The 21,208-nt window shown below is 40.1% G+C and overlaps 1 protein-coding gene across 1 annotated transcript; it reads right to left on the reverse strand.

Moving 5' to 3' along the window:
* Positions 1 to 511: 511 nt before the first annotated feature.
* Positions 512 to 20,804, reverse strand: npc1 (Niemann-Pick disease, type C1). The gene is made up of 25 exons (XM_061732507.1): positions 20,660 to 20,804; positions 18,194 to 18,322; positions 17,927 to 18,033; positions 17,430 to 17,575; positions 16,985 to 17,152; positions 16,636 to 16,885; positions 16,441 to 16,523; positions 15,672 to 16,042; positions 15,306 to 15,532; positions 14,737 to 14,837; positions 13,218 to 13,320; positions 12,932 to 13,121; positions 12,516 to 12,698; positions 12,195 to 12,309; positions 11,876 to 12,003; positions 10,736 to 10,870; positions 10,528 to 10,617; positions 10,131 to 10,321; positions 9,773 to 9,888; positions 7,583 to 7,712; positions 7,214 to 7,399; positions 3,819 to 4,050; positions 2,650 to 2,763; positions 2,365 to 2,527; positions 512 to 2,272 (listed from the first exon to the last, which is right to left on the reverse strand). The coding sequence occupies exons 1-25, from the start codon at positions 20,735 to 20,737 to the stop codon at positions 2,190 to 2,192; spliced, it is 3,819 nt and encodes a 1,272-aa protein (XP_061588491.1). The 5' UTR covers positions 20,738 to 20,804; the 3' UTR covers positions 512 to 2,189.
* Positions 20,805 to 21,208: the final 404 nt, after the last annotated feature.

The following is a 21,208-nucleotide window of genomic DNA, read 5'->3' on the forward strand; positions in this document are numbered from 1 at the left end:
AACAGGGCCAGGCAGGCAGTCACAACAGCACTTGCTTGGAGGAGGACGACAGCTCCTGCTTGGCAGCACCTTTCAGATGGGATGGGGGTTACTAATGGCGTCTGAAGTCTCTGGGTCGGTCTCTAAACGCTGCCAGTTTCCATGGACAACAGCCAGTTCTGTCTGATGTTTCCATTAATGAACTGCACTGTTCACTTTGCATTTGCAGCACTGGCACACTTCAGGAAATGAATTCAATGACAAAGTAAAAATATTGCTGGTACTTGAGACATGAAAAAACAAAAAAAAAACATTTACGTCACTCCCACTGCTTAACTGAGAACATAATGAAGCACGTGCTGAATGAATGGGTTCAGGCGCCACACTGTGGTTATTGTGAAGAATCCAGACAACAGCGTGCTCGACGTGTTGTACGTCAGTTAAGCTCCTTTACGCCTCATTCAGTCATTTTTTTTCTTCAAGAAGGTGAAAACATGAGACAGAAGACATTGAGATATATCGCATGATATTAGGGGGAAAAAAAAGAGAAGTCTGATTGTTTTTTTGTACCATTTAATACATGTTAAAATTGTTAAAAACTAAACTATCCAATACTTTTCTATGTCTGTCTTCCCACTCCTTCATTGTCAGATATGATTTGTCAATATCAATGCACAGCACTGTAACAAGCGCCGCGAGCATCTTCTCACGTCCAGGTAAAACGCTTCTGCATCTCAACGTTACACGAGAAAAGAAAAACAAAACCACAAGAGGAATGCGTCACTGTTCCAGCAGAATGCACACTGTATAAAACCATAACCAGATGAGAGCACACAGACTTGATGAAGGTTCCCACACTCATCATATCCCTCAGGTTCAACCTCAGCATGTTGAGATACAGGTGACACGTCAACCAGGATGTACAGAAATGTTTGGATGGGACACGTTAAGTTCTCTTCACTTGAAAACTACGTTATTCCTTGGTTTAAAGACAGCGATATACTGTTACACATTAACAGTTAAAAAAATAATTTAAAAGGCAAAGGAATGAAAACCTTTGGACTGCACCATTATGCAATAAAATCTAAAGTGTTATGCATTAAAGTACAATGATCATAAAATATATTCAGTTAAGTCTAGTTTGAGCTTTTTACAGTTACAAGTAAAGCTCTGTTAAACGTTTAATGCAACAATTGTTCTGTTCAGTAACTATAATATTCTTAGATGCACTTTAATGTCCAACCGTTCTTAGCACCGCAGCATCCTTTCCACTTGGCATCAACGTGCCCCTCTAGAGAGGGCCCTACAATCCTCAAGGTCCTGCAAACACTTCAAAAGCATTTTAAGACCAATTAGCTTGTTATGAAGTTAAATTTGGTGCTGGATGATGTAAGCATGGAAATCCAAGAAATTCTGGGGGGAAAAAAGTGGGAAGCAATGCAGAAAGCAGAAAGCAGCGTCTGCAGCGTCTGCAGCTAAGTGGACTGACTGTGAGCTTTCATCTTTGTAAGAGTTGATATTCTCTACCATGTTTTTGCACTGTTTTGATTTTGTTCACCTCCTGTGGTGGAAGTGGGCTTTCTGCAGACTTGCTTTTTTCCCCACACTGTGTTAAGGAAATCCAGCCAAGCAAGAGCCTGTGATGCCACCATTGTTAGCTACATTATATGCCATGTATCATACATTAAATGATTCATAATATCAAATAGTTTACAAAAGTCAAACCTTTTAAAAAGAAAAAAAGAAAGAAAACACTTTTACAAATTATTTTTTCTGGTCTATACATGTATAAAAAGCTGACCAGCTTTACCCTTTTCAATTTTCCCAAGTGAAATAGCTCATACCATTTTGATGGGGCTGCAAGTTTCTCTGTTAGCTGATGCTGGGTGGGGGGCGGAGCGGGGCGGCGCCTGGTCTGCTCTGTAAAGGCGTCCGTTACTCGTGCTTCAGATATTGAAGTAATGTTTGATCTGTAGTGTGAGGAAGAAGAGAAATGGTATCTGCCCAAAGTCCTTTGAGGAATTCCAGTTAGTTTGCGGTTGGACGAAGCCTCTGGCACTCGCAATCCCGATTATATTCCTGAGTTAGACAATGCATAGTAGTGGCAATGATGATGAGGTCAGTGATCGCAGAAATAGCTCACTCTCACACCCGCACAAGTCCTTCGCAGACAAATAGTGAGTCCATTGTTCACTGTGAGAAACAGTCTGCTAGTAGTTGAGGAGGCGCTCCCTTTCTGTGCCGGCGTAGCGCTTGTTAGCAGCAAACACCTTTGCTTTGTTCACCGAAGGACCTTTGGAAAGAGTAAAAACAAGACCGTAAGTGACGTACATTAGATCTGTGCCCAGTTCCCAGGTGGGAATCTTCATGTGCAATATCACCCACCTATGTAGCTTAGTAAGACGGGGAGGAAGATGAGGCCATGCGTTGCTCCCAGCAGCACGATGGCCAAGTACATCCTGAAGTAGAAGACCTGGAAGATCTGCGACTTGGAAAGTGCTAGGATTAAGATGCCTCCGAACTTTGTTAACGTGATTCCACTGAAAACCTGTGAAAATATTATAATTAATAACACTTGAATGAATTATGGTTTTACCACAGCAAACGAATGACTAGAACGTTGCTTCTTCAGCATCTGCGGATATTTGTAGGATGTAAACTGTGACGTACAGAGCTGCCCATGTGAGCCAGGGCCTCTTCAGCCCGCTCCACTTTGTTCTTCTTCACACTGATGGAAAAGGCTCGGACTATATGGCTGCAGAACTCCACCGAGATGCCGCAGCTCTGCAACACAGCGCAGGAAACACCACAACAACGGCAGGATTAACATTTAGGACTGACGGCTAAAACCACTGTTGCCTGCTTTATCTTTTGCATGTGGAAAAGTTTAAAACTGACATGAACCTCCACTTTCTTTCTGGTTTTTGTTATAAGAAAGTATCTGGCAATATAAATGCCTACATTCTGACCTCAAGATTGCAAAGTTTCCCAAACTAGGGCTCAAACAATAAGATTTAAAGATGCGTGTGACAAGACTGCATAATGTATATTAGTTAACAGAAAGAAATATATTACAATGTCACAATATTATTCCAGTTTAATACAAAGAAAATGCCAAATTACATATCTAAACAAAATGTGTATGCTATCTGATGCAATATATCATATACTGCATTGCATAACTGCAAACCTTTTACAAAATGAAAGAAGTTAAAGCACCGGGAAATGCTGCCTGTGATTACTTGCATTAAGTGCAACTAACCAAGGGGCTTTCAGTTAATTCATTTAGGTAGCAGAATCACCCAAACTTGGCACATTATCAATGTCTGCCAATAGCCCAAATGATAATTTGGGGGGGAACCCCCCCCGCCACCCAAAAAAAATACCAACCAAAAAAACACAACACACGTGGCCCCCAGTGATCTCCTTCATGTTAAAAAAAAAAATTTGCTGCTGCGTTACCACGCTTAAAAGTACACTTTTGTAAAACCTGAAGCTCCTGAATTCATCCCCTTTCGTTTTAAGAGTTAATTATATACATTTATACGTTTTGCGAATAGTTCATCTGTAATTTTGTTAGCCAGTATTGCATTTTATGATTCAAGCTTTTATTTGAAGATTTCTACTCAGTTTTCATTACCAAAATGTGTCAAACTCTGTCTCAGTCCAACACAGCTCAATATTCCAGCTAAATCTCCATTCAAATTGCTACAGCTGAAAATGGCCAAAAGTAAATAAATAATTCCCACAAAAAAAAATACTTTTGAAAAGTAAATGATTCCTTTTACCCTAAATTTGACCACTAATTAAGAAAAAAAAAAGAAGAAGGGGGCTCTTACCATGACCAGGTTGACCAGAGACACTGCGTTGAGGCTGATGTCCCACAGCCACATGACACCAAACATGTTGACGAGGATCATGGCGATGGTGATGCTGACCATGGCGGCCGAGCCCAGCTCGAAGCCCAGCAGCACCGTTGTCACCACAAATATGGCCCCCAGGGACACACACAGGTTTAGAGCCGTGTCGTAGACGATGGTGAGGTACTGCTCGTAAAATACATAGAAGACGCTGTAAAGGAGGAAAAAACACATTAGTGTCTTAAACAAGAGAAACAGGATGCTGTTAATCTGTAGTATGCACATTCATAACTTCTTAAATTATTAGTAGTAATTTGTGATGTTGAGCTACTAATCTCCTTCGTTATTCACATCAACAGACACTTATTCTTATAACTTTGTATAGACATAGAAAATATTTTGTATAAGTCTATATTTTGTGTTCCACAAAGTTGTACATTAGTGTCACTATAACGTTTTCACTATATAAAATGGAAAAGTCTGCTGCAGAAGTTCAGGTCAAACATTAGCTGCAACACCATTTAAATTGTTTTCTTTATCGGGTTGTTATCAGTGACCTATTTTTTCCCCTCATGACCTTCAACCTTTAGCACAAAACAAACAAAACCTCAGACAGACCTGGGGCCTTATGTTCCAAGAGTGCGTGAATTTTAACGTGAAACCGAGCGTGGAATTTACACGTAACAAACAATTCAGATGTACAAAGCTGTGCGTACACCCAAATCCACGCAGGTTGCTCTGTACACGTTTATTGAGTCTTACACATTGTGGATGTCCGCGATAACCTCTCTCATAAGTATGACAATGTGAACAATATACATTTATATTTAAAACATGAAGCATCACGATCTGATTCCTCTGCTGCAGAAATAAAGACAATTTGTGTCAACAGGATTATCGAGGTGCTTTCTGGATCCTGCAGCTGACTCTATATCAGACTCTGAAAGTCGCCTTAACATTCAAAAAACACTTTTTTTTATTTTTTTATTCATCATTGCTGAAAGCATCATGTTGGTCTGAACCGGAGCAGCTGGTCCAGTTCAGGATAGAGATCCAGAAGATCCTCTTGGTACCTGAACCAGCTGATGGTCCAGTCTTAGTCCCGGACCAGCAGATCGCTGTGATCTGATGCATCAGCAGGTTCCTCTAACGGAGCCAAGGCTGCCATCGGGATTTGCGGGTTCCATCATTGAGCTCCTGCCTTTAGTTGTTTGTTTTGATTGTGAGATTGTTGCAGCTCCACTCTTGTGTAACTTATCTGGTGATGTTGGGACTGTCGTGTCCTTCACGTGGTCGTGAACTTATTGTTGACGTTAGGTTTTTTCATGTTCTGCACTTCACTGCATCACCAGTGAGTGTCGCCAACGGACAAAACCTCGGAAAAGTGCGTACACCAGCCTTAATATGTGAGTGAAGGACTGCAACTCTCTACGTTCAAGTCATTCTTTGTACAGCTGACCGTGAGCGTAGAAAGTGGCGAACGCACGTTTTTTGTGCGCCGCACTCTTAGGGCCTGATTTACTAAAGGTTTGCGTGTGTAAAAACGTGTGCAAACTTGACAGCACCCGCAAACCAAAGTGCCAGCTGATCTACTAACAGCGTGCAAAGAGGACTGCACCTCTCAAGTGCGCAAAATAGCACACACAATTCATTTAGTACTTTTGCCCTGATGAATAATCAATATGGGGCGTACCCGCCAGAAATCGCTAAATACTGGGAAGGGAAGATGCAAATTGCTCCATTTACCACGCGCAATGAGATTTACCAAGCCTGAAAGTAATTGCGCGTATTGTGATTGCGTCTGTATTTAATACGTTCGAAAGGAAGGTGCTAATCTGCTGCTGCTGTTATTGTGGCAAGGAGGCGACATCCAAAATCAAAGAATACGCAGAGAGAGAGTCTTTATTCTGCTGCATGCTATTTTAAAAATGGTTGCACAAGTTTTAAAAGGCCACTTTTTCTTTAGTTCTCCGCCTTATATCTTGCCACCTTCTCTTAATGTGCCCCCCTCCACTCGCCCACAAGCAGGCCAAGCCTTTGTGCCAAAACTTTGTATTTTATTGATTACTTATGTTATTGAACGTGAAATCATCCTTCGTAAATTACATTTAATTAAAACCTGTGCTTATTAATCACAAAACACAGGTTAAACATCATGACCAAATCCGCTCCGACCCGGTGTGTCAGTATCAGCGCAGACAGACTGCAGCTTCGCCTGAATTATGCTTCTGCGTTAAATCGACGGCGTAGTGTCGCGGTGCGGTGTGCGTCGCCGCGTACCCTACGCCGTCGTTTCTGCGTTGGTGTGACGCGGAACCGGTTGGGGGAGCTGGGCTGATGTTGATCCGCGGACAAAACTTGTTAAGGAGCATCAAACTCACTCTTATCTACGCGGAAATAACGCTAAAATATAAAGAAGGCTTCCCAAAGTGTGATCTATGGTGAAATAGGAACATTAAGATGTGCAACTCTTCTAAAAGGTGAGACATGCATTTAATTGACTTCATGGCGCCAGCCTTGGCGTTTATTATTACGCAAATGTGGAATGTTTGGGTCTGTCTAATTTCGTCAAATTAAATTTGGAGATTCACCGTTCACATTTTTATGTGTATGCGTTGTATGAGAGAGAGATGGAGAGGGCGAGGGAGGGAGGGAGAGACGTGGCCTGTACGTCGTTGTTTTTTGTTTTTTTGCAGTTTGGGTGCACAATACACTTGTGTGTGTGTGTATTAAAATGAGATTTTGCCGTATGTTGTGTAATTGAAACTGGTTTGCTGTGATCGTTGATGGCAAACTCATATTAAGCATTTACATCGCTGGTTATTATGTGCCCCCCAATTAGATCTGTTCTGCTGCCGACTCTGTTTTAACCTCATCTGCCGTTCTTTTTGTCTTATAACTGCATTTATTCTATCGCAGATTTTCTCCGATATTGCGTTTCTTTTGGTAATGTTTAAATGTCTTTGCTGTAGTTCATGAATGTGTTTATTTGCCTCTTCCACTAATATTTGTAACTCCACTGCGTCAAATTTCATTTTGCGCTTGCAACTATCCTGCTTTCCATCCAGACTCCATGGCGCAAAGTTTGCGCCGCAAACCGTAAGACACGCAACACCTCATTTAAATACTGCTGTTTGCACCTGTTATCAATTGCGCACGCAATCTTAGTTGATCACCCGCAAAACACACAACAACAGCACGTGCAAACTTTTTCAGTGCACACGCAATTTAGTACTCTTTATTTAGGATCTTAGTAAATCGGGCCCTTAGTACATAAGGCCCCTGGTGAGCAGAGAAAACTAAAAAACATTGAATTCAATTATTTCTGAAACGTTTGAAGTCCAGGTAAATGCACAACAGCGTAAAGAGCAAACCTGTAGGCAAAGACGTTGTGATCCATAGACTGACTGATGTTGGCAGCTAGGATTCGAGCCATCTTCAGGGCATCTATGAAGTCCGCCGACTCCTTCAGGATGGTGTGGTAGGTCATGAAGTATGTGGCGCCGACGCCTGTGTTGTTGGGATACAAGTCAACGGCTGTGGCGTAGGCCGCGTGGCCGCTGGAGCGCCATTCAAGCGTTCAGAGAGGGGTAGAAGAAGGGAAACATTACAGTCAAAAATGAATACCGGTAATACACGCTCGTGAATTTATATAAAACACTTGACAACAGAAGTCAAAATGGAATTTAAATGATTCAATGACACGTTAAGCCTTTACATAAAAAAAATAATGGATTCTTTACCCTTTTCCACATTTGACATTGGGATTGTCAGACAGAAACATGGGGAGAAAGTGCATGAAATCGTCTCCCATAGGCCGCTGCTTTCCGCTGGGGGTCATCGGCCGACAGGACACGCAGGACGGGTTCACCACTGGAAAACAGTATCGGCAATATTCAAACCATAGAGTTTGAGGAAAAACATGTCTGAGAAACTGAGAAAGACAAGAGCAATTTAAAATGCTAAACTTAACTGCCAAAGCAACACATTTAACATATTGATGAATAAACAGTATGCTCCCCGAATGTGCTGATATTTAAAAGGCAAAATAATGAGATACTGTTGGATAAATGACTTTGCAATCATGGATTGAGTGCAAAATGTAACTCCATTTATAGTCTTTTCACATCCTAGTGAGTGGATGCCTGTGGAATGGAGGCAAAGTGTGAAAATGGCCACTTGATTAAACTAAAACTGCTGAGAGGAGCAAGTTTAGCCTTGGCCTGAATAGAGACTGATACCGATACTCTGCCCCAAAAAGATTAGCATTGACGTAACAATGATTTCTCTACCTGAACCGTAAGGATGAATCATCATTTATGCCTTAAAATCATTATGCTTCCCTTGTTCATGGTCATTTCTACATCAAAACGGCTAATGTATGTTCTGACCCATTTGCATGCAAATGTATAATTAAAAGTAACTAGATGCACTCAGTTTCAGTCCAGATATTCACCTCGTTGATAGACAGATGGTGCCGATCTTTAAGAAAAAGGGAGACATGCAGCGCTGTAGCACTACAGGGGAATAAAGTTGATGTGCCATACAATGAAGCTATGCCAAAGGATCATAGGAGCTAGACTAAGGACAGAAGTAAGCATTTGTGAGCAGCAGTATTATGGCTTTAGGCCAAGAAAGAGTACTACAGATGCACTACTTGCTTTGAGAATGTTGATGGAGAAGTACAGAGAAACCCAGAGGAAACTTCATTGTGTCTTTGTAGATCTAGAAAAAGCTCATGAGGGGGTACTGACAGAGGAACTGTGCAACTGTATGAGGAAGTCTGGAAGGGTGGAGATTGTTGTTATAGTGCTGCAGGACATGTATGAGAGCTGTAACAGGGTTGTGAGGTATGCTGTAGGTGTGACGGAGGAGCTCAACGTGGAGGTGGGACTGCATCAGGGGTCGGCCATGAGCCCCTTCTGGTTTGCTATGGTGATGGACAGTCTGACAGGAATCTCCATGGACCACAGTGTTTGCAGATAACCCTGCGATCTGTAGTGAGAGCAGGGAGCAGGTGGAGGAAAATCTGGATACAGTGGCACTGAGGAAGGGACAGGAGGCAGAGCTACAGGTAGCAGAAATGCAAATGTTGAGGTTGTCTTTGGTAGTGAAAATGGATGGAAAGAATCAGGGAAGAGAACATCACATGTTTTGAAGATAAAGTTAGATAGGCCAGACTGAGGTTTCAACATGTATAGAGAAGGGATAGTGCATTTATTGGGAAAAGGCTTCTAAAGTGGAAACTGCCAGAGAGGAGGCCGAGAGAAAGACCAAAGAAGAGATTTATGGATGTAGTGAAGGAGGACATGAGGTTGGTGTGAGAGTAAAGGGGTAGATGGAGATGGATGACTTGTGTCCCTTAAATAGCAGCCAAAAGAAAAGAAGAAGAAGAAGAAGAAGAAGAAGAAGAAGAATAGTCTTTGGAATATGCTGGAGAAGATTGTATACAAGGGGTCTATCTCTCACTTTGGCATTTTAAGAGCTTTGTGAAGAAAAAAAACAATTCTGAAAGGAAATAAACATTGTGATGAAATGGTCCCACTGTGAATTAAAGGCATGATGCAAACTAAAAGTGGTCTGATAAAATATCAGCCAGGGAGTGTTTGTGATTATAACAATCCACATTCTCTAAACCCATTTAATTTTACTGAGCCGCAGGTGACCGGAGCTTACTCAGCCGTTATGTCTTTTCAGTAGTTTAGCCAGCAGATCAAAGGCAACCAAAGAAAAAGCCCATTAAGATGCGCTGTCAGGCAATAATATCAGCTACTTTACCGATACTCTGTTTATAACTGCTATACAGATTTTTGTTCCTGAATTTTAGCTCTGAAAAAAATACAATACCTCATCCAAACTGCATTTTTGGAAGAATTTGCTCATAAAGTTTAGTCATCACAACAGGACATGCGTGGAGTGCTTTGACAGTATACCTGAGGCATTGCAGAAAGAGCCTGACGTGTTGTAGTACCGACAGCAGGTTGACTGAGGCTTCACCCAGTCGAAGTAGTCGTCCAGCCAGGAGGACGGTGTGTTAGCGATGGTTGTGCTGCGAGGAAAAGAAAACATGACACTGAATAGATCAGACTGTGACATGATTACATAAGACGAGTAATATCCTCTCTTAAACTTTGACCTCATGTTTAATTTAGGCTGTGATTTTAGTGTGATATAAAACCAAAGTCAATGTTGTACATTTATTATGACTTCACTGAGAAACCTTGAAGCATATTCTCAGATCTGAATAGGACGTTTTTAAAAGTTTATTCATATTCCACAACTCTGACTTACTAATTGTTGATAAGAGAGGCGGCGTAGACTTGCTGGATCAGAGAGTCGTTGTTACAGCCCACGCCGCCACACACGGCGTTCTGGCCTTCTGGACTGGTGTAGTTGAGACCGTCTTCTACTACAAAATACACGGGAGCTCCAGTGTGGAGATACTCACTCAAGTTTTTAAAATAGTCCAGAACATATGAGTCCTAGATGGAGAGACGGAAAATAAATGGAAGCTTATTTTTATCATGTGATAAATCTCACCACTTGACATTCAACTGATTTATTCTCCTAAAGAGGCTTTAAACCTCTGCAAGTTTTAATGCATATTTTCACACTATAGCTATTAGATTTTACCATATCTTTAAAAAGAAGCAAAAAATCTGACAATACGAAATGTTTTGAAACTTACATCAGGCATAGATAACTTCTGATCGAGCCCAACTTCCACTTTATTCACCACAGCAATGCTGAAGGACAAAATACCCACAAACACCGCCACCTGTTGGGACAAAAGTTCACAAAAGGTTTAAGAAGAAAAAAGAAAAGAACAAAAAAAGAACAAAAACATCAGCATAGAAACTGGTGACAGGTATGCCTGAGTTGAATGAAATACTTACAATGATTGGTCGCACCCACTCTTTAAGAATGAAAGGCGCATATACTTTCTTGAAAAAACGGAAGAGAAGGCCATCTGTCTTCTCTTCCTGACCTTCTGGTAGTTTCAAGCAGCAGCAGATGTCTAGCCGTTTCCCCTTTAAAGACCACAAAGATGACAGCATTTGAAAAGGTGTATGCAACAACTCAGTGTACTGCACTCCCCAATGTTAATGATACTCAGATTAATAGTAATACGTTTAATTAGAAATCATCATTGGTTGATATGCTTAAAATTAGGACCTGCAATATCTGAAAAAATAATGATGCATTTAGAGATTACAGAAGAAACCACACTTCTACGGAGCATCATTTAAATATCAAATTATTTTAAACTGTATCACTGTTATTTGCAAATTAAGAGCATTTCCTTTATTAAACAAAGACTGATGATTTGTAAACACCAAAAATATCTCTGTTTTGGACATATGAGCTATGCAAGTCTGCATGTCTGCATCATGGCGTCAATGAACAAAATAACCAGAAGAAATGGAAAAAGACATGACTGAGGATTCACGATGACCGCAGGAAAGAAATAAAATGTCAGAGACACAGTTGCAGCAGAATGAGGAAGTGTAGATGGAGCCACATGACGACTAACGAAAGCCACTGTGGCTTTCCTCCTAAAATGACATCAAGAGGAGCCTGCTATTTGTGTCAGTTTGATGTGAAAATAACCTCTTCTTCCTTGTGATGGGGTTTATAAGTGGAAGTCAGATTGTGTGACAGACAGGACGCTGTATTGCATTTTTCAAAATGGAAAAATAAATAAATAAAATAATTTTTGTTTTTTTTTACTCAAAAAAGATGAAGATACTGTTAAGAGAAATAATAATAAGTCAAGTGAATATTGGGATTACATTTTTGATCAAATTGGTCCAAAAATAAAATAATATATATGAAAACGATCAAAAGTCAGTTTCTTCTGTTACGTCTGGATTTTTTTTACATGGTACAGTTCTGTATTTAATTTTCTTTTTCCAAGAGTGAGTAATCCACAAAGTGACACATTATAGAATCAGTTGACATTTAAGTGATATTGTACTTCCCTAGTTGTTCAGTCTGACCCTGTTAACGTCATCACGGATGTTAGAATTTCTCACCTCCTGTCTTCGTGCATCCAGGCCCAGCAAGCTGACAAAGCAACTTATCTGCAACAGGAAATCAATAAAAACCGCCAAGCCAGCAAACAAAGAGAAAGTCCTCACTGCTGGCATGTTTGTCAGGGCACCTGAAAAAAAGAAAAAAGAAAACAAGCTGATCAGATTCTGAACCACCAGGGACTTTATCTGGAAACTGTGTCAATCCAGTGCACAAAAAAACGGTACAGTGTTAATCTGTTGAGGATTTTTATTCAAATTCAATATCCTGCAGTTTAATCTGCACTGTTAGTATACAGAGTACATATGGGGTGACTTTTACCCAAGAAGAAGGCCACAGTCTCAGAAAAGGAAGAGAGAAACATGCTGGGGGCTATTTCTCCTAGAATCCGACCGATCTGCTGGTGAAGTTCTTCTTGTGGCATCCGCTCATCCCTCTGAAGAAGAAGATGCAACCATTTCAAAAAGTGAGCAGCAGAAAAAAGTTAAATCAGAAAAAAATCAAAATATGTTGAGAGACCGCAAACCATGAATACTAAGTTTTGTAGAACGAATATTTCTACAGTACATGAGCATTGGAGCCCAAGACGAGCCAGTGAACGACTAATGCAGCAGTTTACTGAGCTGCAACCGCAGAGTTTACCTGGTACGTCTGCACCACGATAAAGATGTTGTCCACTCCGACGGCCAGCACAAGGAAGGGAATGACTTCAATCACGATGAGTGTGATTGGCATGCCAGCGTAGCTGAAGATGCCCAGCGAGGAGGACACAGAACTGAGCACGATCAGGATACCTGCTATTCCCAGAGAAATCTTAGAGTCCACCTGTGTTGACAAAAACAGAGCATCTACTTCCTTAAATGGATTCAAACCCGATGGCTGTTGAAATTTTGTTCAAACAGGCTGGATGGATGAGTTACACTGCTTAATATGCAATAACTATTTCAGAGTTGGATATTGATAAGAACCAGTTTATATATATAAAAAAAAAAAAAAAAAAAAAAAAAAAAAAAAAAAGCAAGCACAGGCATGGAGAATAGAAATGTTTTTCCTATTACCAAGAGTCTTCTGAAGCTATTGATGTGACCCAGGGCCAAGGAGATGTAGATGAACATGATGATGTAGCTGATCATTATGGTGCTGATGTCACTGTTGCTCTCTCTGTTGATTTCATCTTCAATACTCCTCTCTGCGCTGAACGCTACGGTCAGGTTGGGGTTACTGAAGTTCTTCATGAACTTGATGAATCTAAAAATACAAAAATAAATACATTAGTTTATACAAAAAAGACCCCACCATGAACTGTAACTTTTATTGAGGCTGGCTTGTCGATCGCTGTCTCACTCTGTCTCCCATGCAAGAGCCTTGCCCGTTCTGACGGAGTCATTCAGGTAGTTGTTGAGCGGAAAGGTGATGACGAGAGCAGTGGCATTATTGTAGTTAGTGCCTATAATGTGAAAGAAATACAAAATATATATATATTCTAAAAATGAACCATCAGTTAAACGAATTCACTTTAATACCTTCTTACTATCTTCTAGCTTGTGTTGCTTAACTTTACAGATATCCGTTAATGCAGCAGTGCATCTGGTTTTCAATGAACCAGATATTAGAATCACTTTTGCACATCACTATTTAAGGTGAACGTAGCTGTATTTTTGATTGCATTTTCTGTTGGCACTTTGTAATGGCCTTTTTGGCACACTGCAAGTCTTAATCTACGTTTTGGCTTGATTGTGTTCCTCTTTTTCTCTGCTTTAGATAAAAGCATCTGCTAAATACAATGTAATGTGAAGTAACGGGTGGTTCGATAGCTGCTGATATGCCTGACTTTTAAAATACCTTGGAAATGTATGACAAGATTTGTGGTTGCTTCTGAAAGCAACTTTTGAAATCATAAGAGAGAAACGAGGGTCTTTGCTTTTACGACTGATTTCATTTTCATTCAATTGTAACGTTTTCAACCAAAACTCACAACTCTCAAGACACTTTATAAAAAAAATCAAGTTAAATCCAATCACAAAGAAGCCATCAATTAGCATTATTTTTTTTTTTTTGCAGTGTGAAGTAATAATAATAATAATAATAATAATAATAATAATAATAAATTACTTGTAATGTACTTCTTTTAATTTCTAGCAAAATATTTAAAAATGTTGATGACACATCCGACACCCTCCACACCTAAAAAACTAACTTAAGTTTCCAATGACATAGTTACTCAAACATGTGGGCGGGGCCCAATGATCAGACCAGAAGGAGTCGACCAATCAGAACAGGTTGGGCTTTTTTTTTCTTTTTTTAAACATCATACAAGTTACTACATAGAAGCAAACAGCACACAGGTAGACATTTAACTTGAACTTTGGATGTAAATCTCTACAAGCGGATGATTATTGTGCTGAAAGTGAAACTACTTGAGTACAGCAGTTTTTATGCAATAAAGAAAGTCACACAAAACTTTTAAACCATTATTTTTGTCATAACTGAGATTTTAGCTGAAGATTACTCTCCCTACAAAAAAATATTAACAATTCAAATGTCCCTTATTTTTAATGTGATGATGATCCACAAATTAGGACAAAGGCGAAAGAAGGTAACGCCATTAGAAGGTTGTTATCTCCATCAGCCTGTAAACATTAAACATTTCCAGTTGTTTTCCAAAAACTGAATGAAGACGACCATGACGATCGTGCAGTACTGATCAAAATAATCACATGCAGTAATAAATGCATGATTGTCTTCAAACTAACTCTTTTTCTGAGAGTTGTTCATGACCATGCCTTATTCTAAAATTCAAGATGAGCAAAGATAAACATTTCCAACTCGGGAGGTGAAATACAGCAGTTTTTGTGCCACTTACCATCATAACCGCCCAGCGCCAGCCAAGGGAAGACGGGGCCGCCGTAAGTCCCCAAACAGGGATCGTGGAGGAGAGTAGTGTCATTGAGGGATGCTGGGGCACTGGGGAACACAACAACAGTTTAGAGTTGAAAAAAAGGAAAAGAAACTCATGATTAGAGCTAACTAACACTCTTAATGTAGCATTGTGGGACAAATAAATGTTTTCTTATCTTATCTAAGTCTCAGTAAGAGTTTTGCTGCAATCTACCCTTAATCTGCATATAACATAACATGACATATAACCAGCTGACAGATGGCAGCTGGTGAGGAAGTTTGAGTCCACTATTCTAAAAAGATACTTCCGCCCACAACGCAGCACAGATGTCTGCAGCCCAAGTACATCCTCCTCATTTCAATAATAGTTGCTTCCAGAAACTTTGACAATTTTAAAAACAGCAATTTTTATAAACCTGAACTGAACCTGTACAATACATTTAGATAAGAGTACAAAGAATGACAGAGCAAAATATTATAGAAGCTTACTGGCACACACAGTACGAAAAATAAAGACAACCTGAGAAAAGTCACCTAACACAGTAGAGGAAGTGGCTGTGGAAGTCGGCGTAAACATAAAACTCATCGCCTATCCAGTGATCCAGCAGAGCGTGGCTATTCTGGAAGTAGTTGAGAACACTCAAGATGGTGCAGTTGTTGTTGTAGGGGGCCAGTGGAGCCAAGCAGATGTCCTTCAGTGTGACTTCTTGGCCTTGATATGTGGCAACGAGGCTTTCAATTTCAAGCTGCAGGTCCAGCACCTGGTGGGTAACAGGAAAAAAATAAAATAGAAAGACCTAGCTGCATTTCATATGCAAAGTTTCCATCATCCTACTTGAAGTGGCTGAAATGAATCAGCACTGCTTCTATCTCCTAAATTGAACTGTCTGATTGACCCACCTGATGCAAGACGCTTTTGTCCAGGATGGAGTTGAAGGGGACGTCAGAGCCTCCAAAGTATGGAGAGTAAGTGAAAGGCTTATTTAGTGGAGTGGTTATGATGAGCTGTGTGGTTCTAAAGAATGGTCCAAAGTGGCTGTCAAAATAGTCTTTCTCTTGTCGAGCCTGGCTGTTGGCAGATGCCCAAAGCTCAACCGGGTCCGTGGTGATGCGCATGTAGGCCAGCCCCGCAGAGGAGGCCGTCACCAGTATCAGGCTGCCCAGTATGACCACGTACGGACGACGCACACAGAAGGATCCCCAGTCGCTGAAGGACACCCGCATAGCATTCTCAAAGCGTTCACCCATTGTTTCACAGCATGATGCATTTACTGAGAAGAGAAAAATAACGAAAACGGTACCATCGTATGCACATGAATATTCAAATTTTGACTCACTATGATGAAAACAGCATTTTAAGATTGCCTTAACAGAAATAAGTTGAGCGGCCAACAAATGTAGGTACTGAAAGACTTCTGACGTGCAGTAGCTCATGCGGTTGTACGGTAGACAATAAGTCGTTTAATCAGACTATGCTATATAACATATAAACGGAAATATGAACAGAATATTAAATTGGCAACTCGTGTTAAAAACATAATCAGAAAAAGGTCATACTATAGTTAGAATAGTATTTAATTGTCCCAATATTGTTGTATATGATCAATGTGGTTCTTGATATTTCAGAGTAAGAGCAGTGCAGTTACTGGTGTGTGTTGCAGGGCTGTACCTTGGTCTGGATCATCACTGTTGAGAGACAGGGGATTATTGCTGTCCAAAATGGGCCCATACTCTGACATGATAGTCCTTTTCCTGTGGAAAAAAAGAAAAACAAATGTGTTTTTTTTTTTTAAAGAAGAAGATATATTTGATTACTCAAGATATAGTCCTAGAAGTATATGGCACAAGAGGAGCGGCCCATTACCTGTAACACCAAGTGCCCAGTACTGTTCCAATAAAGATGAGCAGGAAGGCCATGTAGGATATCCACATGATGACATTCATGGCATCCATGCCCAAGATGGTCCAGGGAGGAGGCACAGGAGGAGGGACTGGCTTGGGGCCACAGGCTTGTGTGCAGTCCTGACAGGAGCAGGGCCCCGAGCCGTCCTCCAGGCCCTCTGTGCAGGCATACGTCTTGTTGTTCATGGGTGTGTAACCAGATACCGGCGCATCTAGAGAAAGGAGAGCACAGAGTACAGGACCACTGATTGATTTTAAGGACAAGTTATATGAAGAGTATTAATAGTATTGGGGGGGAAAAAAGGATTTACCAGAGAATATTGGGATGATAGGAAAGGGAGCTTGTCCATTGTCTGTACTGAACATGTATTGGATCCAGTTGGTTGCATTGCAGTCCTTGGCATCCTTACCGCAGAGCAGCGACAACGCCTTCACATTGCTAGAAGGTGCCTGGACATCCTTGCAAGCATTGTACATCGCTAGGAAAAGTAAGATTAGGTTACAAAAAGGGAAAAAACTCAACATTTCCCTATGTTACATCCTTTTTCATTTGTCTAAAAACAAAAGCAGTTATGACAACAGGTCACCCGTAGACTTGCTCAACTAACAGCATGACTTCATGTTCAGTTACGGAACCATAAAAAAGATTACTCTGCAGATTTCTTATGCAATCCCGGAAGTGCTATATTAGGATATTTGCAACATGTTTAAGAAATATGGTACTGTATGAAAGCCAATTTCTGTATCAGAACTCACCGTTAGTGAATGTTTTTCCAATATAGTACTGCACTTCCACAACATTGGTGCCGTTGAACTTTGTGGCATTCATGAACTGACTCTGCTGGGGGCTGCATGACAGCTCACAGAAGAGGTTCATCAGATTGAAGAAACAAGCAGGACACCTGCACACATGAAGAGCGTGTCAGGCCCAGTTTTTTGTTCCTATGAATGACTAACAATGCAATAAATAACGGGGAGTCCTCCATCTCCATCTAACCCGATCCTCTGCATCCTCTTCTCCTTAACACCAACTAATTTCATGTCCTCTTTCACTACATAAGCAATAATAAATATGGTGGGATAAAACTATCTACAAAGACAAGAAAACACACATAGCTAAGCAAATTATACCAATTCAGTGTGTGGACAGTTCTTAAAGCACATACAAAATATTGATGGTTTGTCATCAGAATTAGAGAAGGGGAATGACATGTCATGTGCTTCTTCATTAATGTTATAACAGCACTGCATACCGAGACAGGAACTGAAGGGGCAGCTGCAGACTGCCTTTTAGAGTGCGCAGTTGGTCAACATTACAGCAGAGACTTCGATTCCCATAGTCGAAACCAGGGCAAAGCTCCTGCAAGTAAAAGCATAAAGAATAGTAACCTTTTACACCACTTTTATAGAGCTCTCTTCCACAGTTCAACATTAAAACACAGCTGTAATAAAAAACTATGCAAGGATAAGTTGAAGAATCAGAAATTAAAGGGGAAGAAGCATTAAGACACTGCATGTACCGTGAGAAGCTCATATCCCTCAGACTCTAATGGGATAGGAGAGCCAGTGAAGTTGCAGTTATACTTTTTTCCAGGCACTTTTTCAGACTCTCCACACTCTCCGTACCACACACAGTGCTGGGCCTCGACCTGATAATAAGACAAAAAAAAACAACAACACAGTGATCATTTGTGCAGTGATATTCAAAGGGTAAGTTTACCTAGCCTTTGAATGTCAGCCTGTTTATCCCCATACAGAGTGCAAAGTGCAGAAACCACAGGGATTTTAACTTTTGTTTATCCCAAGAGTGTGTGGAAAAAAAACTAAAACTTAAGGACAGATGGCTGAAACATCCTCAGTTCCTCTAAAGGCAGCAACAAAGCCTGGGATTAATTCGTTTTAATGATTCTGTTGCTAAAAAGGTAATTTTACCTTAAGTTCCTTTATTTTCTAAGAAGGTAAGACCTTGGCACAGATTTCATTTCCTGTGTTTCTAGTATCTCATGTTTTGACTGTTTTAAATAACATTTTCACTTCTGCAAAACCATCTCTTCACACACTAGCATTTAAATAATGAAACATTAATAATATTTGAAGAAAAAAAAAGAGAATGATCTGAGAACATATAATCAACGAAGGAACTCTTCAGTTTGCGTTTTTTTTTTTACTAATTGTTATTTTATCCGTCTATTCAGCATCAATGCTGTCACGTGCTATTTACTGAGAAGGGTACCGTAACTTAGGGAAGTTAATTCACTTACTCCACAAAGTGTGTCAGAGGAGAACTAATGTTACACTTTGTCCTACTTTTGCCAATTTTACAATTTCTGCATATGGAGTTTTTAACAAAACCGCAGACTCAGTTACCCAAATCTTTAAATATTCAGCGGAAACACGTTTATCTAAGATCCCTGCAGTGTCCCTTGAACTGAACCCAACACAAGAATCAGGTCCACTCACGTGCTTTTATATCTTTCTGCTAATCCGCAGCAGTCTCCAAACAATCAATATTTTTACTGACGCCAACATTCTTTTTCTTGTTTTTACTTGGCTACTAATATCTTATCTTATAAGCGTAATCATTAATCCTATTTCAAACATTTTTGCAAGATTTCAAAGCAGTAACGTGCCTTGTTATGACCTAATTGCATCACGAAAAGCAGTGCAAACAATGCAGTGACAAGACTTTAGAGGCCACTGATGACAAGTGAGCTTTATCTACTTCAGAGCTTTATCTGATTAAATCACAGAAGATAAATGGAGCAGAGACCCCTGCAGTGCTTCATTTTGTCCGATTTATTTCAGTAGTAACACATCATTTATAGTATCTTTATGGAGCTGATAAAACTTAATAAAGAAAAGGTATTTAAAAAAAAACTTGTATACATGTATATTTTACCTTTATTATACCTTTGTGCCCATTATGTTGTTTAATATGTAAAAATAAACAACTTGAAAATAAAATAATTGGCGTGAGAATATAATATAATCTGCTCAAATTGAATTAGAAAATGTGTAATGAAGTTATAGTTATAAATACATAAGACTGTAATAAATTAATTACAATTTAATTCCATGTAAAAGGTCCGGGCAGCAACAACGTTTTTTCTTTCTTTTTTTTTGGCTACTTTTTTTTACTTTCTTTTCTTTATTTGTTTTTTTAAGTGGCCTTTATTCAAAATGATGATAGGAAATAGGGACACAGAGCAGAGAGGCTTAGCCAGGACTGAAGTTTCTCAGTCATAAAGAACCTGAGGCTTAAGGCAATTTTGTGGCAGTATCTGATTGGAAAGGTGTTATATTTTTTATATATTTCATTACCAAGCAAATCCACAATTGCTCACATGAGATGACCCTTTTGTAATGGAATTCATTACGTTCGTAATTCCCTCAAAAACATCCCAATCCAATGTGCACAGAAGAGGACACACGCTGAAGGCTGATTTATGGTTCCGCGTTACACCAACGCAGAGCCTACGGCGAATGCTACGCCGTAGGCTCTGCGTCGATGTAACGCAGCACCATAATTCAGGCTTCACTCAACCCCGCTTGGGCATTTTACCAACAGTGTTGTATTCCTGTGGGCCACTCCACACAACTAAACTGCGTTAAAGTTCTATCATTGAAATAAAACCAAAAAATGATCTCATATTTTTTCAGTACAGAGTAATTCTGAGGAACCGGTTTCGACTAAATCTGAGTCCAGTCAGTACAACCTGTACCAGAACGACCAGTCCCTATAAAGCTCTAATATGTTATCCATATTAGCTCTACGGCCACGTATCGCAGTTTATTTAGTAGCAGATATATATTTAGGCCGGTGTTAAGCCACTCACGGACTAATTGTTCCATTAATCTCCATTCTAGTGAGTTGCCGCACATAGGTGAGGTGGTTTCGTTCACCAGATAAACATCACAATAGCGACCGGAGCCGAGCTGAGTCATGTAATAGTCACGAGAACGGGGACGAGTCAAGTTGCACTTACCCATCGAAAATATCCTTCTGACAGGAGAATTATGAGGAAAGGTATGAAGAAAGTGCGCATCCCTGCAACGGACGGCATGCCTCCTAGTGAAAAGATCGAGGCAAAGTGACAGCTCAGGTAAAGTTTCGCATATGTTGTTGATGATTTCTTCTTCCTCGGAGTATTTGTTTAGGGTGGAGACGAGGCGATGACTCAGTGCCGCCCCCTCGTGTCTGTGACCATACACTGCAGTGAACGTCGAGTCACCTGGGTCATATTTAAATAAAGCTCGAGTGTAGACGTAGCTTTGAAAGTTACACATTTTTGAAATTGAATTAAAATTTGCCAAATTGGAGTTGGACATACAAATATGTGTTTGGTATTTTTGTTTTCCTAAGACATTTTTTTTTTCAGATTCAGATTCAGATTTTATTAATCCCTTTGGGAGGTTCCCTCGGGGAAATTTACATCTACAGGACTGTCTCAGACAATTAGAATATTGTGATTTTCCGTAATGCAATTACAAAAACAAAAATGTCATACATTCTGGATTCATTACAAATCAACTGA

This window comes from Cololabis saira, chromosome 10 (assembly GCF_033807715.1).
Source record: "Cololabis saira isolate AMF1-May2022 chromosome 10, fColSai1.1, whole genome shotgun sequence".
In the NCBI taxonomy this organism is placed as follows: domain Eukaryota; kingdom Metazoa; phylum Chordata; class Actinopteri; order Beloniformes; family Belonidae; genus Cololabis; species Cololabis saira.